Source organism: Panthera pardus, unplaced genomic scaffold (genome assembly GCF_024362965.1).
Source record: "Panthera pardus isolate Hobbes unplaced genomic scaffold, ASM2436296v1 HiC_scaffold_2, whole genome shotgun sequence".
Taxonomy (NCBI): domain Eukaryota; kingdom Metazoa; phylum Chordata; class Mammalia; order Carnivora; family Felidae; genus Panthera; species Panthera pardus.
Window position 1 is genome coordinate 122,874,370 of NW_026526765.1, and position 17,342 is coordinate 122,891,711.

The 17,342-nt window shown below is 51.2% G+C and overlaps 1 protein-coding gene across 3 annotated transcripts in view; it reads left to right on the forward strand.

The window, feature by feature from the left end:
- Positions 1-17,342, forward strand: part of NRG2 (neuregulin 2) — a 185,043-nt gene that overhangs the window by 143,987 nt on the left and 23,714 nt on the right. For all 3 annotated transcript variants that reach the window (XM_019424367.2, XM_019424370.2, XM_019424369.2), the window contains exons 2-3: positions 3,698-3,869; positions 9,187-9,305. In XM_019424367.2, coding sequence (XP_019279912.2) covers positions 3,698-3,869; positions 9,187-9,305 — 291 coding nt within the window. The remainder of the gene's footprint in view (positions 1-3,697; positions 3,870-9,186; positions 9,306-17,342) is intronic.

Genomic DNA, 17,342 nt, shown 5'->3' on the forward strand with positions numbered 1-17,342 from the left:
CAATAATAGCTAACCTTTGTTTCATGCTCTGTGCAAGCCTGGCTTTACATGCATGGTCTCATATGATCCTTACAGCTATCATCCCATGAGGTAGGAGCTGTTATTATCACCCATATTTCATGGATACGAAAACTGAGGCACAAAAGGATTAGGTCAATAGCCTGAGGACACAAAGCTAAGAAGTAGCAAAGCCTGGATTTGAATCTAGGCGGTCTGAGTCAAGAGCCATCCTGCGTGTCCAGCCGTACACGCTGGGTGTGTACAAAGGATGAACACTGCGTGCGCTGGATGAACACACTGGATATATATACTGAGTCAGGTTGCCAGGATGTTCCTCTGGGCCTGCTAATCCTGTGGGGGATGGGAGAAAACATGCTGCATACCCCAGGATAGGGATAGGAATTGGTTGCATAAATGATGATACACCTACACCGGAATAGTATACAACCATGAAAAATGAGAAGATAATGTGTAAACAGTAGGGTTTGTATAAAATACCTGAAAGGTCTCTGAAATGATATAAACAGAACTGATGAAATTGGTTGCCTCCTGCAAAGACAATTGTGTGACTGTGGAAAGAAGTTAGACAGTGACTTGTTTTTTTGTTTTATTTTAGAGAGAGAGAGAATGCAAGGTGGGGAGAGGGGGAGAGGGGGAGAGGGGGAGAGGGGTAGAGGGAGAAAGAATCCTTTTTTTTTAATGTTTATTTAAAGAGAGAGGGGGGCGCCTGGGTGGCTCGGTCGGTTAAGCGTCCGACTTCGGCTCAGGTCATGATCTCACGGTCCGTGGGTTCGAGCCCCACGTCGGGCTCTGTGCTGACAGCTCAGAGCCTGGAGCCTCTTTCAGATTCTGTGTCTCCCTCTCTCTGTGACCCTCCCCCGTTCATGCTCTGTCTCTATCTCAAAAATAAACGTTAAAAAAAATAAAATAAAAAAATAGAATAGAATAGAATAGAATAAAATAGAATAAAATAGAATAAAATAAAATAAAATAAAATAAAATAAAATAAAATAAAATAAAATAAAATAAAAGAGAGCAGGGAAGAGGCAGAGAGAAAGAGGGAGGAGAGAGTCCTAAGCAGGCTCCACACTGCCAGGCAGAGCCCGATACAGGACTCGAACCCATGAACTGTGAGATCGTGACCAGAGCTGAAACCAAGAGTCAGATGCTTAACCAACTGACCCACCCAGGTGCTCCGGGAGAGAGGAGTCATAAGCAGGCTCCACGCTCAGCATGGAGCCTGACCAACGTGGGCCTGGATCCCACAACACTGGCATCATGATCCAAGCCAAAATCAAGAGTCGGAGGCACAACCGACTGAGCCACCCAGGTGCCCCAGAGGGAGACTTGTTTTTTTAAACCATATACCCTTTACACTTCTTGAATTTTGATTTATGTGAAGATATGAAAATATGTATATATCTATAAATATATATACATGTAAGTTATGTTTAGAGCTATTCTGCATAACTTTATTTCCTTGAAATGCTACTGAGGGTTCTGAGAAAAAAAGTTCTAAGACCCTTGGTTGGAGAATCATACCAAAGTCAGTGATGATACTTCTTTAACCGTGTTTACCCACTCGTTCCCCAAACCGATTTGATCATGGAACTCTTTTCTTAAGTAATACCTATTATCATCCCTCTGGATATTCATGTCCTATAGAATTCAGTTTGGGAAATGCTATTATTAATAATTAATGCCAATGGGCGCCTGACTGGCTCAGTAGGAGCATGTAGCTCTTGATCTCAGGATGGGGAGTTCAAGCCCCACGTTGGGCGTGGAGCCTATTTAAAATAAATAAACAAACAGGGGCGCCTGGATGGCTCAGCTGGTTAAACATCTGACTCTTGATTTTGGCTCAGGTCATGACCTCACGGTTCGTGAGATTGAGACTCGCCTCTGGCTCTGCACCGACAGCACGGAGCCTGCTTGGGATTCTGTCTCTGCCCCTCCCCTGCTCGTGCTTTCTTTGTCTCAAAATAGATAAATAAACATGAAAATTTTTTTTAAATAGACAAAGTATTAAAAAATAATTAATGCCAAGCTCAAAGGCTTTGTTTCATTAAATGAAAGAAACATGTTACTGACACTGACCCATTTGTTTACAATGCGTGCGTGTCGCTATACGTTACTTCTGAGTACTAGGATGATGGATGATTGCTTCTTTTATCCATCTATATTGTTAAGTTTTCCAAAATGAACAAAATCGTTTCACCAGCACTGTTTTTTGGGGTCTATGTTTATAGTTTTTGAGGCTTCAGGAGCCCTTTCTCTCTCTTCTCTCCCCGCTGGCATCTTCCCCCTGCCTCCAGGCAGCAGCTCAGAGGTAGGCTCAATGGGGGACCGCCAGGCCCCCTCAGGCACCTTCGTCCAGAGCCAGCCTAGACCATTCAGTCACCGGACAACTCCCTAGCCCCAGCAGACCATCGCTTCTGCTGTTGGAAGGATTTCAACGAGGTCCTCATTCTCCCAAAAGAGACACATGCTGCAAAACAGACACGAGGCTGCTACAAGCCTGACCTGTTGCAAACCCAGACACCTGGGCTCTGGTGCCAGCTCCGTGGCTGCCTGGCTGCGTGGCGTTGGTCAAGTTTCTTAACTTCTCTGAGTCTCATCTTCACCATCCATGTCAGCAATGACACTTGCCTTACAGAGCTCAGGGACCAAATGAGAGCATGCATGAAGGCATTGTGTAACGTGTGAAGGACTGTCCCAGTGGAAATTATTACAAACCACAGCAGGGAGCACGGGCTTGCCCTTACCTTCCTGTGAACAGAGTACTTTTTCCTTTTTTTTTTTTTTTTTCCTTCTTTTTTTGGTTTAGGTTGTTGAGGGGAGGGGGACAAGGAGATGAAGCATGGGAGAGTGGGCATGTAGAAACAGAATTATGTATAAGAAAAATGGGAGAAGCCTCTAGTAGCTTGACATTTGCAGGCCTGCAACACTAGGTGGGCCTGTGCCCACGAGTGTAGCTCCAAGCTTATCACCCAGACAGCTGCTCCACTCAACCCATCCAAGTGAGCCCAGCCGCCGGACCGCATGGGATTCTCCTGAGCCACAATGCTGACTCTGCCTGGCCCACCTCCCTTCCTACCCGCTCTGACCCCTTAGCCTTCTTCAGCTCTTAGCTAAGTTAGCTCCTCCCCCAGCCTGGATTGGGGTCGCTCCCCTCAGTTTTTGTAACTTCGGGCCTCTGTGAACCATGCTGTGATGTTAATGCCAGGTTACAGCTCTCCTACCAGACTGAACTTCCCGAGGACAGGAGCGGTGTCTGTCATCTTGGTCTGCCTATGTCCTCTAGGCCAGCTTAGGCCTAGGGGTCTGGGACACCAGTTAGAGCCTGAGCACTGAAGTCAAGGGAACCTGGGTTTGAATCCCAGTTCACCTTGAGGAAGCGACGTCACCATTTTGAGCCGCAGTTGTCGCCATCCATAAAGGGGCTTAATCGTTGCAGTGAGTTCATGGGGTTATTTTCATAAGCTAATGTTTATAAAATTCCTAGTACCATTCCAGGCATGAAGGAAAGCCCAGAGGTAGTAGCCACATTGACATCATGGCAGGCCCTCTGTGAACGCTTATCGAATTGAACTGGCAAATGACACCAGGAGGGGCGGCCCTTCCTGCACTGCTCACACTTGGCACTTGCCTGCCCCCTCTGCCACCAGTGCTCACCTCCCTGCCTTGTACCCCACAGCCACCCGGCCCAAGCTGAAGAAGATGAAGAGCCAGACGGGACAGGTGGGTGAGAAGCAATCACTGAAGTGCGAGGCAGCAGCGGGCAACCCTCAGCCCTCCTATCGCTGGTTCAAGGATGGCAAGGAGCTCAACCGCAGCCGTGACATTCGCATCAAGTACGGCAACGGCAGGTGAGAAAAAACACTCTGTCCACCCGGCTGCCCTCCATCCTCCCTGAAAAGGAGGGACCAGCCCTGGTCCCCCCTTCCTGGCCACACCCAACCTCTCCTTGCAGCTCTGGATTATGTTGGCCCAGTGTCGTGCAGGCTGTAGATGCTTAATGAATGCCTCTGGATGGATTATCAAACTCAGCTTTACCTGCGGAAGTCCCCTCTTGTCCCCAAAACTTCTCACAGGATCTGCCACAGTGTCCGAAAGCCCACATTTGGCCATCTTCGGGGAAAGACTGGTTCCAGGATGCGTCTGGGAGATCATGAGTGATGACCTCCACCTTTTTCTCTCCAACACCAACCCTCTCACATCACCTCCCTTCTGAAAGCTTTCCCTCCACATCGCTGCCCCTCTCCCTCCTCCATTTCTTGCCCATCCCACTTCTCTCCACCATCATGGAGGGTCAGTTTCATGTCCACTGACTCCACCCTGTCGTCCTCCACACCTCTTTGCCTTCCTGGAATCTGCCTTGTAAATACATCCCCACTCTGCCTATGGCTGTGGCTCTTGAGAGACCTGGAGACCTCAGACCTCCCAAGCCCCTTGCCTCCAGGCCCCTCTGCAGCCAGTGGCATGGATGCCACCTGCTCTCTTGCCTCTGCAGCCCCCCTTCCTGGTCCTTCCGTGCCTCTGACCATTCTCTCAGTCACCATCAGGGCTGGAAGTTTCCTGTCTCGGGGGCTTCCCTCCTCTTCTCCCTCCCTCTCCACCTGTGGGTGATTTCACCCTCTCTGAGCTGATAACCCTGTGATGACTTTTTTGTTTTTATACCGGAGTTCCAGATCCACACTGCCAGCTGAACACTAGATACCACCCCCACGATACCCACAGAGAGCTCTGATCCTGTATGCCCCAGTCTAGCCTCTCCCCCTTGCCCTCTCTGGCCCTGCCTCACCCTCCTGTGCTCTCCTCACACCTGTCGTGGAAGTGGAGTGCCTGCTGCTTGGCACCACCCCCTCCAGCAGGAGACACCCTGCTCCCTGCCCTGCATGTTTCTTATCTGCTCTCCTGCCTCTGGCCTCTTGTCCTCCACGGTCCCACTCTTGGCCATCCCCACTTTTCCTGGGCCATAGGCCCGTTTGTGAGCTCATCTCTGTATCTAACATGTGCATATGGAACATCAGCCCTGTGCCAGGCACTCTACTCTGCCAGAGGCTGGACGTACACTGGCGATTGACCCAGACATGGTCCCCACCTTCACAGAGCCTCTAGTCTAGCTTCCAATACAGAATGTGGTGAAGGCCTCCACCCTTTTTTTCAGAGAAAAATGTGCCTTATCCACCCAGTTTTGCTTAAAGTTCTAGAGGTCCACTGAGCCCGGTGACCCTGGCAGGGGATGACCTTTCTAACATGGACACATATCTGATCATTCACTCATTTACTGGATAGATCTTGAGAGCCTGCTGTATGCCAGCCTCAACCCAGGCCTCAGGACCCTTCAAACTCCTCTCTTCCTCACCTTTAAGTCACTGCCATGCTGCTCCCCAACTCCTCAGTGCTCCTGATCCCTGGTCTTTCCTTTCATGACCCTGGACTGGGACCCCAGCTATGCTGGCAGCTCCCCCCTCCCCCACCTTGTCCCTGGCAAAGTTCTCCAGGTCCAGATTAAATGTCATATCCTCTGGGACACCTCCCTGAACCCTCCAGGCAACTCTCATGGTCTCTTCTCATGGTGCCTTGGACACCGTTTCATTCATTTTGGGGGTTCTCTTTCCCTCTAGCATGAGAGAGCCTCAGAGGCTGGATGCCACCCATATACACCCTTTTGCCCTGTACAGCCTGGCAGAGGACATCCGCATTGAGTGTTACATTGATGAGAATCTTGCAGAACTAGATTCCTCTCCTGGGTTCAGGGTGACTCTAGGACTGGACAAGACACCCTTTGGGTTGACCTAGACTTTGAGCAAGTTACTGTCCTGGTTAAGCCTTTTTTTTTTCTTCAAGTTTATTTATTTTGAGAGAAAGAGTGTGTGCATGCATTAGTGGGGGAGGGGCAGAGAAATTTGGAGAGAGAACATCTCAAGCAGGCTCTGCACTGTCAGGGGAGAGTCCGACACAGGACTCAAACCCACAAACTGAGATCATGACCTGAGCCAAAGTCAGACGCTTAACCAACTGAGTCACCCAGGCGCCCTAAGCCTCATCTGACAAATGGGTTACCCAGTCCAGAAAGAGTACGTGGTCAAGTCTTTCATTCCTGGGTATTGGGGATCCCTAAGAGCCTGAAGTGTGCCTCCTGCCTTCTTTCTGTTAGGGCCCTGTCCCATTTGCTGCATTCCTGAAACTTCGCTCCACCCAACCTGCGCCTGGGCTCCCAGCAGCGAGTTGGCTGGGTAGAAGACAGGGAGCTGTGATGGAGAACTTCTGATTCCCTCACTGTGGCAAAGAGGCCTGCCACCTCCACACACACGCTTCACCTAGCAGGGGGGCCAGGGACAGGAGCAGGAGTCTCCTTTCTGGCAAAATCTCTCTTTCCTTCCACCCACACTACAGCTTGCTCTTTGGTCATCCTAGCACGCCATCTGCCAGGCCACAGTAGCTCTTGAAATGGCTCTTGGTTCTCAGAGGCCCCCTTCCCGGCGGGTGCTGCCTATCTCTAGGGCCGCCACGCTGAGGTGTCTCACCCAAGCCTTCCTGTGCCAGAAGAAAACCAGCCCCCCCAAGCCCTGGGCGCAGGTCCCTCCCCTGCAGAACCGCGTGTTCCCTTATTTATGAGGGGCAAGCTGGAACAGGCCCCTCAGGCAGGCAGCAGGAGGTAGGCACTGAGGAAAATGTGCGGACGGGTGGAGGATGCGTTCCTGCCGGCAGAAAACTGGCTGAGGAAGGAGGGGAGGTGCAACCATCACAGGGGCAGGCCTGGGTCATTGTGGCAAGCGGGCACTGGGCACCAGGAAGGTGGGAGAGAATCTTGAATCCTCGGGGCTTCCTACGGGAGCTAGGAGTGAGAAGAGAATGTAGTGGCCCCTGCTCCTCCTCCAGGGCTAAGAGAACCATAGAGCCTATACCCTTTGGCTCTGACCCCAGGGTCTCTTATGCAAGTCTGGGCCCCCCTCCCTGGAACTGACGAGATCATCACACAGCTGATAAACTAAGGTGCCTGCAACCAGTAAACCTAGGGGTCATTGCCTCTTTCCAGTTCCTCAAAGGAGAGGGCCTCTCCCTGAGCCCTGGACCTACACTTTCTGAAGGTCTCATATGCCTTGTGTGGGAAGGCCTTCCTTCCATTTCCAGCTTTTATCCCTCCAGGTATCTGTGAGCCTAACTCCACCTTTCTTTCCTGTTACATGGGATGTGGTGTAAAGGAAGCTCCTTTGAGTACAGCAGTGGGTGAGAAGGAGATTCTGGCTCTGTGCCCCCTATACCTTGACCCTGCGAGCCTCAGGTGGTCATCTGCGCTTCTCACCCAGTGTCAGGGAATTGCTGCTGGTGGCCAAGAAGTGAGAGAAGCCTGGTCCTGGGGCAGCTGGACTTTGTGGTATCTAATTAGGCTGGAGCCAGGAAGGAGATGCTGTTTTAGCCAGAGGGGCCTCCAGGGCTCTGTTTAATGAAGAGAACAAACTTGAATTGACAGAAGAGGATTGGAGGCAGACACCAGGCCAAGGAGACAGAGACTGGCTTGAGCTGGGAAGGGTTGGAGGGATGGAGTTGCGGGGGCAGCCAGGCAGCTGTCGCCGAGACATCAGCGAGGACATCACCACAGCAACAGGGCCTGCTGACCAGACAACCTCATGGACCCTCATTTGGAGGATCTTAGAGTGAGGTGAACTGAGAGGAGACCCCCCTGGAGGCAGAGGCGAGCACAGGAAACGGGTTCCCAGAGTACAGCCCCAGTGACGATGGCGGTCAGTTTGCCGCCTCCTCTACCCAGGGCCCAGCCTCGCTCCCCTGTCCTTCCCCCAGCAGCTTTCGTGGCTCTGGTTTTCATCCCTGGGCTTAGGACAGTGACAGCTGTACTGCCCTACCTCCTGTTCCACCACCCCTCCAACACACAACACAGATTCTGGGAATCTGGTGTTTTAATTTGGGACTAAAAAGAGGAAGAGGTTACATCATGTAAAGAAATTTTCATGCTACTTCTTGTTTCCCCCTGGGGGCCGGGCTGGGGTACTAGGCTTTATCCAGAGCTCGGATGGGCCCTGAAGAGCACTGTGGCAGAGAGAGGGATGGGAGATGTGAACAGACCCTGCAGAGCCCAGGTACCCTGGGGCAAGCGCAGAGAAACCCTGGGAAGGAAGGAGAGTTTTGGCAGGGTCTTCAGAAAGAAGAAGAGAACCGGGGCCTGGTGCCCCAGAGTCACACACAGCACGGAGTCCCTGCCCAGGCCTGGCCCCACAACTCTCGGCATGCAGGGACTGGGTGAAAAGCCCTTCACAGAGGGGGCTAGCCCCAGCCTCGGGCTCTGGGAAATGGTCCATGAGCCACCGAGGGGCCTGTGTCCCACCAATTCCCGCTTTTCACCCACCTCTGCTTTCACCTTGCCAGGTGTTTTTGGACAAATCCAGAATCCCCTCTAGGACTCAGTTTTCCCATCTGTACTGCCCTGTCCACTTTCATGTTAGCCATGAGGGGCAAGTCAGGCCGTTAGGATTAGGATCTGTTTGTTCCCTTGACGTATCCAAAATTCAAGGACACAGAAGCTTTATTAAATTGACGAATGAATGAATGAATGAGTGAATGAAGCTAAAGCCCCTGGGAGAGGCCCCAGAGTACCCCTGGTGGCAGGGCTAATATGAAGACAGGGGAGCTACAGTTTGGGACCAGGAGGCTGGGCACAGTTCCCATGGGAACCTGTTAGATCAAGGGCCTGCCCAGGTACCTGGGAACAGGTCTTCCATATCTAGAGTGACAGGCTGCCACTTCTAAGGGAAGGCTGAGGTAAATAGCAAGCCAGAGGCTGCCCTGTTTTGAGGGAAACACCGCGACTGGGGGAGGGACACCAAAAGGAGAGGAGAGAGGTAGCCATGTGACTTCCTTAGGAGACCCCACTTTTCTCCCCCACAAAAAGGGTACAAAGAAGGTCTGGCCCTAGAAAAGTGGACATGAGGGTTCATAAATTTAGAACATATGTGCAGCCACTAGCTCTTCCCTGTGTTCTCCTGAGCCCCTAGGTCCCCCTCCAGCTCCAGGGACTCAGCATTCTACCTGGAACCCAGAATCTACTTCCCACCCACCCTGCACAGCCACTGGGGCTGTATGGGAAAAGGTGACCGCTGGGAATCCACAGACAGCCAGGGCCTTGGCTCACGTCTCTCCCCCTCTTATCCCTTCCCTAACCAGAAAGAACTCACGACTACAGTTCAACAAGGTGAAGGTGGAGGACGCTGGGGAGTATGTCTGCGAGGCTGAGAACATCCTGGGGAAGGACACGGTCCGGGGCCGGCTCCATGTCAACAGCGGTAGGTGGTCCCCCAACAAGGGGAGGGGTCCTATGGGTGTTTGATGGGGCGGGCCAGTTGCCCCCCAGCCCTCTGGAGGCCCGCACATGATCCATCTTGCACTTGATTCCCCTCCCCTCCTGCTGCTGCCCTATCAATCCCTGAGATCTGGGCCAATTCTGCAGAGAAATGCAGTCCAAGCATAAATGTTTAGCTTTGTTATCTGGGCCTGGAAGAGCCGCCAGCTCTCATTTTAAATATCCTGAAAACTAAATATTTTGAAATCAAGAGGTGGGGGTGGGGAAAAGATATTTTTAGAAGGCAATTATAGGAGGCTGGGCTGCCAGGAGCGGGGCTCCAGGGAGAGGCAGGCCCCGGGCGTGTGGGAGCTGACTGCCTGTTGCTTTGCTGGGCACCTGAGTGCAGGCAGCCATCTTGGCAGGGGCCATGGCCAGGAGACTTGGGTGGGTTGGCCCCTGCGGGCGGCCTCTTTTCAGGGACTGCAGACCCTTCTCCAACAGGTGGGCCTCTTCCTTAAAAACATACGCAGTCAGGGTGCCTGGGTGGCTCAGTCGGTTAAGTGTCTAACTTCAGCTCAGGTTATGATCTCGTGGTTCATGAGTTCAAGCCTGCTTCAGATTCTGTGTCTCCCTCTCTCTCTACCCCCTTCCCCGCTCGCACTTTCTCAAAAATAAACATTAAACAAAATTAAAAACATGCGAGTTCAGGAGCCCACAGCACCCAGGGCACCCTTAGCTTCCCGCCTCCACCGTGGCAGCTACAGTGTCAGTGGGCAGACAACCTGGTTTCCCTTGACCGGAAAGTGGCCGGAGCTGCCTGTCCTTAGACCACAGGCTTCCACTCTAGCCCGGGAACTAACTCCAAACCAGGAACTAACTCCAAACAGCTCGCTGTCTTCCCAGCACCACCCACACACTGGGCATATCACTTGGCTACCTGGTTATTTGGGTTCGCTTCCAGGCCTGTCCCTGCCCATCTAATCCTGTATCTGCCTTCACCTGCCAGTACTTCCACTGGACAGGCCTCCAGTGCTCCCTAAACCCACCATTATCAGGAGAACGTGGAATGTTCCTTGCCCTGAGATGCTTGGAGAAAAACCCGCTGCAGACCCTGCCTGCCCCATGTTGTAAGGGGTTCCCCTGTTCTCCCAGGTTCTGAGGCTCCTCGTCCACTATATTTTATAGTTCCAAGTCTCCAAGTCGTGGTTCATCTTCTTTCTGGATCTTTCTCACATCTCTACCCCCCATTCCAACCCTATGTCAGAGGCAACCTGGCCCAGGTTTCATCTTGATTCACCTAAACCTGAGCAGTAGCCTCGTAAGATGCTTTTATCTTGTCATGCCCCTACCCCATGGTGCCACAGAACAAGGACTTTGTCCACAACCCAGTTCACACCAACTTGGCCCAAACGATCTTTCCAGCTGTAACTGTGTCAGTCCCTTACAATCCATTCATATTCCTCTTCTCGTGCCATCTCTCCCAGGCTGCCGTCCTCCCTGACCCCTTCATCCCACCAGTGTCACCCCCAGGCCTCGCTCCCAGGCCACTTCTTGGCCAACTGTGGTCTTTCCTGAATTCTATTATATCATTTTTCAAATCTCATACTGTTGCTGAACTTTTTATCCAAGTGTGACCTCCACCATGGAATGATGGAGACAGGAGTGGGGAGAGCAGGAATGATACCTTCTCCCCAGGAGTTACAGTAACAGCCACTGTTTACTGAAAGCTGCTCCATTCCACATTCCACACTATATCTTGAACCCGGACAAGCCCATGGTGTATTTTATAAATTATGAGACTGAAGCTCAAAGCAGTTAAATATTCTGCCCCAAGTCTAACTGATGGTTCACGAGAGCACTATACAATGTAAAAGTAGTTAGCAAACACTGAGACCCTGAGCTCCGTGGGGCTACGTCTAGCCTGATTGCCATTCTAACCTCAGAGCCTAACACAGTGCCTGGCTTACAGTACGCACCTGGTAAACAATATAGAAAAGGATTTATAATCTTCTCCAAGGCCTTTACTGACTCCCATATGTTCCAGTACCTGCCCTCCCTGCTCCTCCTAACCTGTCCCAAGCCCAGGAAAATGGACTATGCTAGGTGTGCAGCACCTGTTACCTCCAGCCATAGTGGGCAGACATTCTTAGATCCACTTTGGACTTGATGTTTATTGTTTTATTATTCAAGATTTTCTTGGTTAGAACTGACAAGAACCCAACTTAAAACTACCTTAAGGAATTGATTGGTTTTTAAAACTGGGAAATCCACAGGTAGAACGGATAGAATCCAAGTCCTCAGAGTCGGGATCAAGATGCTCTCTCCCTCTGGGTATTGTCCTCACTCTCTCCTATGGCAAAATGGGATTCTCCCATGTTTGGGGAATGGATTGGGAAGAAGAGGCCACGGCCTCAGACAGCTCCATGTTTACATCACCCCAGCCTCTCTCCCAGAGAAAAAGAGGTAGCTTTGTCTCTACATCCACTCATACGATCACAAGGATGGATGCCAACTGACCGTACTTAATTCACACGCCCCGCTTGGCCCAGTCACTGTGCTCAGAAAATGGGGTGGCATCTTTTCCAGGCTCGTGTGTATACAGAGTCTGAGTGATGGGCCTGCCAGAACTACACAGGGGCACTTCCCTAGACGGGTGTCGGCAGTAGAGTAAGAGGGAAGGGCTGCTGTGCGGAAAACCACAGCAGTGCCCTCTCTCCTGTGGGTTTGGGGTCTGAGACTGTAGACCATTTTTAAAATTTTTTTTTTTCAACGTTTTTTATTTATTTTTGGGACAGAGAGAGACAGAGCATGAACGGGGGAGGGGCAGAGAGAGAGGGAGACACAGAATCGGAAACAGGCTCCAGGCTCCGAGCCATCAGCCCAGAGCCTGACGCGGGGCTCGAACTCACAGACCACGAGATCGTGACCCGGCCGAAGTCGGACGCTTAACCGACTGCACCACCCAGGCGCCCCAAACTGTAGACCATTTTAAGACCCCCTCAGATAAGCTGAAGCCCCACCCCACCCATGGTCTTCTGTCAGCCCTTAGCAGTCCGTGTTCTGATCAGTTAGGGAACCAGGCAGTGGAGGTTTGGGCTGGGCCCTGAGAGCTTCCCACAGGGCTCCATGCCTTCCTCCCTCCAGCCCAGCAGGAGAGCGGCAGGGCAGAGTGGCAGAGAGTCCAGAGCTTTGGTCTCTTCTGAGCTCTGTCGTGCAAGCCTGGGAGAGTTCCTCCACCTCGCTTCTCTTCCATTTCCCCCTGTGAGGTGGAACCAGATCATCTCTAGACCTGTTGCCCATAAAATTCTGGGATTCTGAGTTTGATGTCGAGACTGACACTTGTGCACCTAGCCACCACCACATGCATGTGCGTGCACACGCGCACACACACACACACACACCCCACCTCTTCTGTTGCCGTGCTCAGTTCATAGTAGGCCCCTACCCTTGACATGGGGCAGTGGACAGGGCCACTTGCAGGGTATCAGGAGGATCCCCGTGGAGGACATTTCCACAGGCAGAGATACCCAGGCTCCTTGTTTACCCATGGAACCCAGAAGACTGGCAGCAACCGCACCCTGGGGAGGAGATGAAGGGCGGGTAGCGGGCAGCTGTGCCTGCCCCCTTGTGACTCATCCCAAGGTGGGTTGGTTTGGCCCGCCCGGGCCCCAGGGAAGCCAGGGCTAAGGGGTGGGGTGGCCAGAAGAGGGCACAGGAGGCAAGGAGCAGTGGCTGTTCAAGGGGCAATGCTGCGACTCTTGGCTCCCTGCTTTGGCTCTGTTCCTGAGGGGCCTGATGCTCCTTCCTCAAATTGAAGCAGACGCTTCTTACAGTCATAGCTCTACCAGGTCACGAGAGACTGCCTTCCTGGTTGTCTGGGAGGAGGAGGAGTCAGCAAGAAGTGTGTGGTGCTGTTAATAAAACAATCAGCTTGGTCCGACCCATCTCTGGGTTATGGAAACCAGCTGCCTCATCCCCAGCTGAAAGAGATCTTGGGAATATCTCAGGGTGGCTGCTCCAATCCCAGGATATCGATCTGAGCCTAGCTTTGCCCCAGAGGGTAGGCAGACTTGACCTGGGGTGTCACAAGACCATGGAAGCCCTGGAGAGGGAGTCCCTTACGGGGTCCCGGGGGGGGGGGCGGCTTAGAAAGGTGGCTGTTTAATCACACACACACACCTCCTCTTTTGCTCACATATTCAGTAAGGCCTTACTCAGAAAGACCCTGCTATAAACTCAGAGGAGTCATAGTCTTGGCTCCTAGTCTAAGTCCCTCAAAGTTCCTGATAGGAAGCTAAAACCCAAATTCAGCGCATCGGCCCGTTACGCTAACCCATGGAAGAGGAAAGAGAGGCAACTTTAACAGCAGGAAAGGGGGCAGACTGAGCAGGTGGGAGGGAGCCTTGATGGAGCCTTGAAAGATAAGAAAAGGTTTCTCGAAGAGCAACAGTGAAGAGTGCTTGCAGCAACCGGCTGGCTGGCGGGAGACAGGCCCATCGCCATCAGCTCTCCTCCTGGCCCTTCCCTCTTCAAAGCCTGGATAAGCTCACGCCCACTAAGACACTAATGGCTGATAGAGACCTCCTGGGTTTACCCTTCCAGGCATTTTGAATTTTAATTCCAATATAATTAGCATGCAATATTAGTTTCAGGTGCATCGTATAGTGATTCAACAACTCTTTACTTTGCTCTGTGCTCACCACAAATGAGCTCTTCATACCCTGCACCTATTTCACCCATCCCCCACCCCTTTCCCCTCTGGCAACCACTAGTTTGCTCTATTTAAGAGCCTGATTTTTTGGTCTCTTTTTCTTTATTCCTTTGTTTCTTGAATCCCGCATGAGTGAAATCATAGGCTGTATACGTCTTTCTCTGACTGACATATTTCACTTTGCATTGTCCTCTAGATCCATCCAAGTCGCAAACATTGAGATTGCATTCTTTTTTATGGCTGAGTAATATTCCATTATGTTCGTATATACCACATCTTTTCTATTCCTTCGTCTATGGATGGATACTTGAGTTGCTTCCATATCTTGGCTATCGTAAATAATGCTGCAATAAACCTAGGGTTGCACATATCTTTTTGAATTAGTGTTTTCAGATTATTTGGGTAAATACCCAGTAGTGGGATTATTGGATCATATGCTAATTTTAATTTTTTAAGGAACCTCCATACCGTTTTCCACAGTGGTTGCACCAGTTTGCATTCCCACCAACGGAGCACAAAGGGTTCCTGTTTCTCCACAACCTCACCAATACTTGCTGTTTCTTACATTTTTGATTTTAGCCATTCTTCCAAGCATTTTTTTTTTTTTTGAGAGAGAGAGAGAGAGAGCGAGCATGCAAGCCAGGATGGGACAGAAGAAGAGAGAGAATCTTAAGCAGGCTCCACGTTCAGTGCAGAGCCTTATGCAGGATTTGATCCCACAACCCTGGGATCATGACCCAAGCCAAAAATCAAGAGTCTGACACCCAACCAACTGAGCCACCCAGGCTCCCCCTCCAGGTAATTTTTAAAATCAAAAAATTTTAGGTATAACTTATATACCATAAAATTCACCCTTTTAAAGTATACAATTGAGTGGCTTTTAGGATTTTCACAAGGTTGAATAACCATCACCACTAATTCCCAAATATTTTCAGAAACCCTAAACCCATTAGTACACGCTCCCCAATCCCGCATTCCTCAGCTTCTGGCAACCACACACCTATTTTCTGCCTCTACAGATTTCCCTAATCTGGACACTTCATATAAATAGAATCATATAATTAATATGTGGCCTTTTATGACTGGTTTCTTCCATTTAACATCAGGTTTTTGAGATCCATCCATGTTGTAGCATACGGCAGCACGTCTTTCCTTTTCGTGACTAATATTCCATTGTATGGATATAACATCTTTCGTGTATCCATTCATCAGTTTGGGTGGTTGGGTCATCTGAGGTGTTTCCCCATTTGGGCTATTAGGCACAACGCTGCTAGAATATTCATTAACAAGTTTTTGGGTGGACATAGGTTTTTAATTCTCTTGGGTACACACCTGGAAGTGCAATTGCCTGGTCACATGGTAACTCTAGGTTTAATTTGTTGAGGAACTACCAGACGGTGTTCTAAAGTGGGTGCGCCATTTTATATTCCCACCAGCAACGTACAGAGATGCTAATTTCTCCACATCTTCACCACTGTGTGTTATTGTCCATTTGATTATGGCCATCCAAGTGGGTGTGAAGTGGTATCTCATTGTGGTTTTGATTTTCATTTCCCCCAGTGACCTGCCAGGAAAATTTGCACTCTAGGAGATGATGCTTCAGTCATCATCAGGCCAAGTTGACCAGGGTAGCTCCTGGGAGGTAGCAAAAGCCACCTTACTCTGAAGATTCAGATCTTTGTTTGCTCATAACAAATATTTGTAAATATTTGTTAGGCACCCCGTTACATGTCAAGCACTATGCTGAACATTGGAGTTCGTTGTTGAATAAGACAGACATAGACCTTGTCCAGATGGAGCTTACATTCGGGTGGAGGAGCTGGTCACTTAATTATGTTAGAATAAGTATTAGAAGGTGCAAATGTACACAGCTAAGAGAAGGAGGGAGGGAGGGAGGGAGGAGCCTGGGAAGCCTCTCTGAGACACTGATACTTTGACAACCCTGGACAGGAAGACACCTGGCTTGTTAGAGGAGCTGGACTAAGCCAGCATAGTATGAATATACTCTAAGAGAGGGACAGGACACGAAGTGGGGGAGGCGGGGGGACTGGGGGAAAGTATTCTGAATGTAAATGGAAGCCATTGGAGGGTGTTGATCGTGACAGCGATTGACCGCTATTACATATTTTAAAGATCACTTTGACAGCAATGAAGCAAAATGGTGAGAGGTGAAGGCAAGAGTGAGGGCAGAAAGACCGGTGAAGAGGCTGTGTTGTGGTCATCCAAGAGACAGACCATGGAGGCCCGGGCTGGAGACCAGTGGGGACACATGGACAGAGCCTTGTGAGGAGGTAGAAAGGCAGCCTCAGTGATAGATGGGTGGGAATAATAAAGGACGGAAAGGTATTCAAGATGCCCTCCAGGTCTTAGGTCTGTGCCGCTCAGAGCAAGCCTGGGGGAGCAAGTGACTGGGCAGATGATCAGGAGCCCCACCTGGGGAGGCTGTGGACCATCCCAATGGGGGCGTCAAGAGGGGGCAGCCAGAGTCTCCAACCTGGAGTCCGTAGGTCATCTTCACTTCCCCAAACATGGGAGAACACAGTGAAGAAATACGGATATGCTGACAAGGGAGCGTAGACAAGCCGCCACAGGAGTCCGTGTGTGCTGGAACAGCGTGAATGTGCATCTTCAGTGTGGAAATCTTCCTGGCGTGAGCCTTCCCCACCAGCAGAGCTGGGCTGTGGGGACTTGGGAAGGCCCTGCCATCAGAGTGGGTGGCCTCAAGTTCCTTCTGAAGTGGAGAGGCCTGTGGTCATTCCCCCCCACAACCCCCCCTGTGACTGGCTCCCCCATTGCCCACCCTTTTTTGCCTTTCTGGGCCTTGGCCTAGTCCCCATGATGACATGGTTCTGACAGCCCGGGCCGTGCATCCCAGCTGAGGCCCCATCTTGCTTCAAGAGTCATCCTCTGCCTCCCAAGGCCTCCACGAGCACAGACGTGCATGTGGACAGCTGTGGTCCCCGCCACCGTCCTCACGTCTGTCCGCTGCTCACTCAGCACGGCAGCGGGCAGTCTTTGCCACCCACAACCGCAGAGGGAATCAAGACTCCTGCCTTAGCCAGCTCCCTCGAGAGGCCCCAGCCGGTGGTCCACACCGTGTTTGCATTCGTCTGCTGATGTCAAGCCTCGGTGCTGACATGTTCTTCCACGAGGGACTGGCCGGCTGGTGAGAAGGCTCAACCAGGCGTCAGGAGCCCCGAGGCCTTGTCACAACACACACCATGGCTCTGGACGGGCGTTCCCCTGCTCTTTTTCTTCACTCCTCCTTGGCAGTGTAACTGAAGGGCAGGGCAGCCTCTGGTGTTCCCCAGAGCAACGGATTTTACA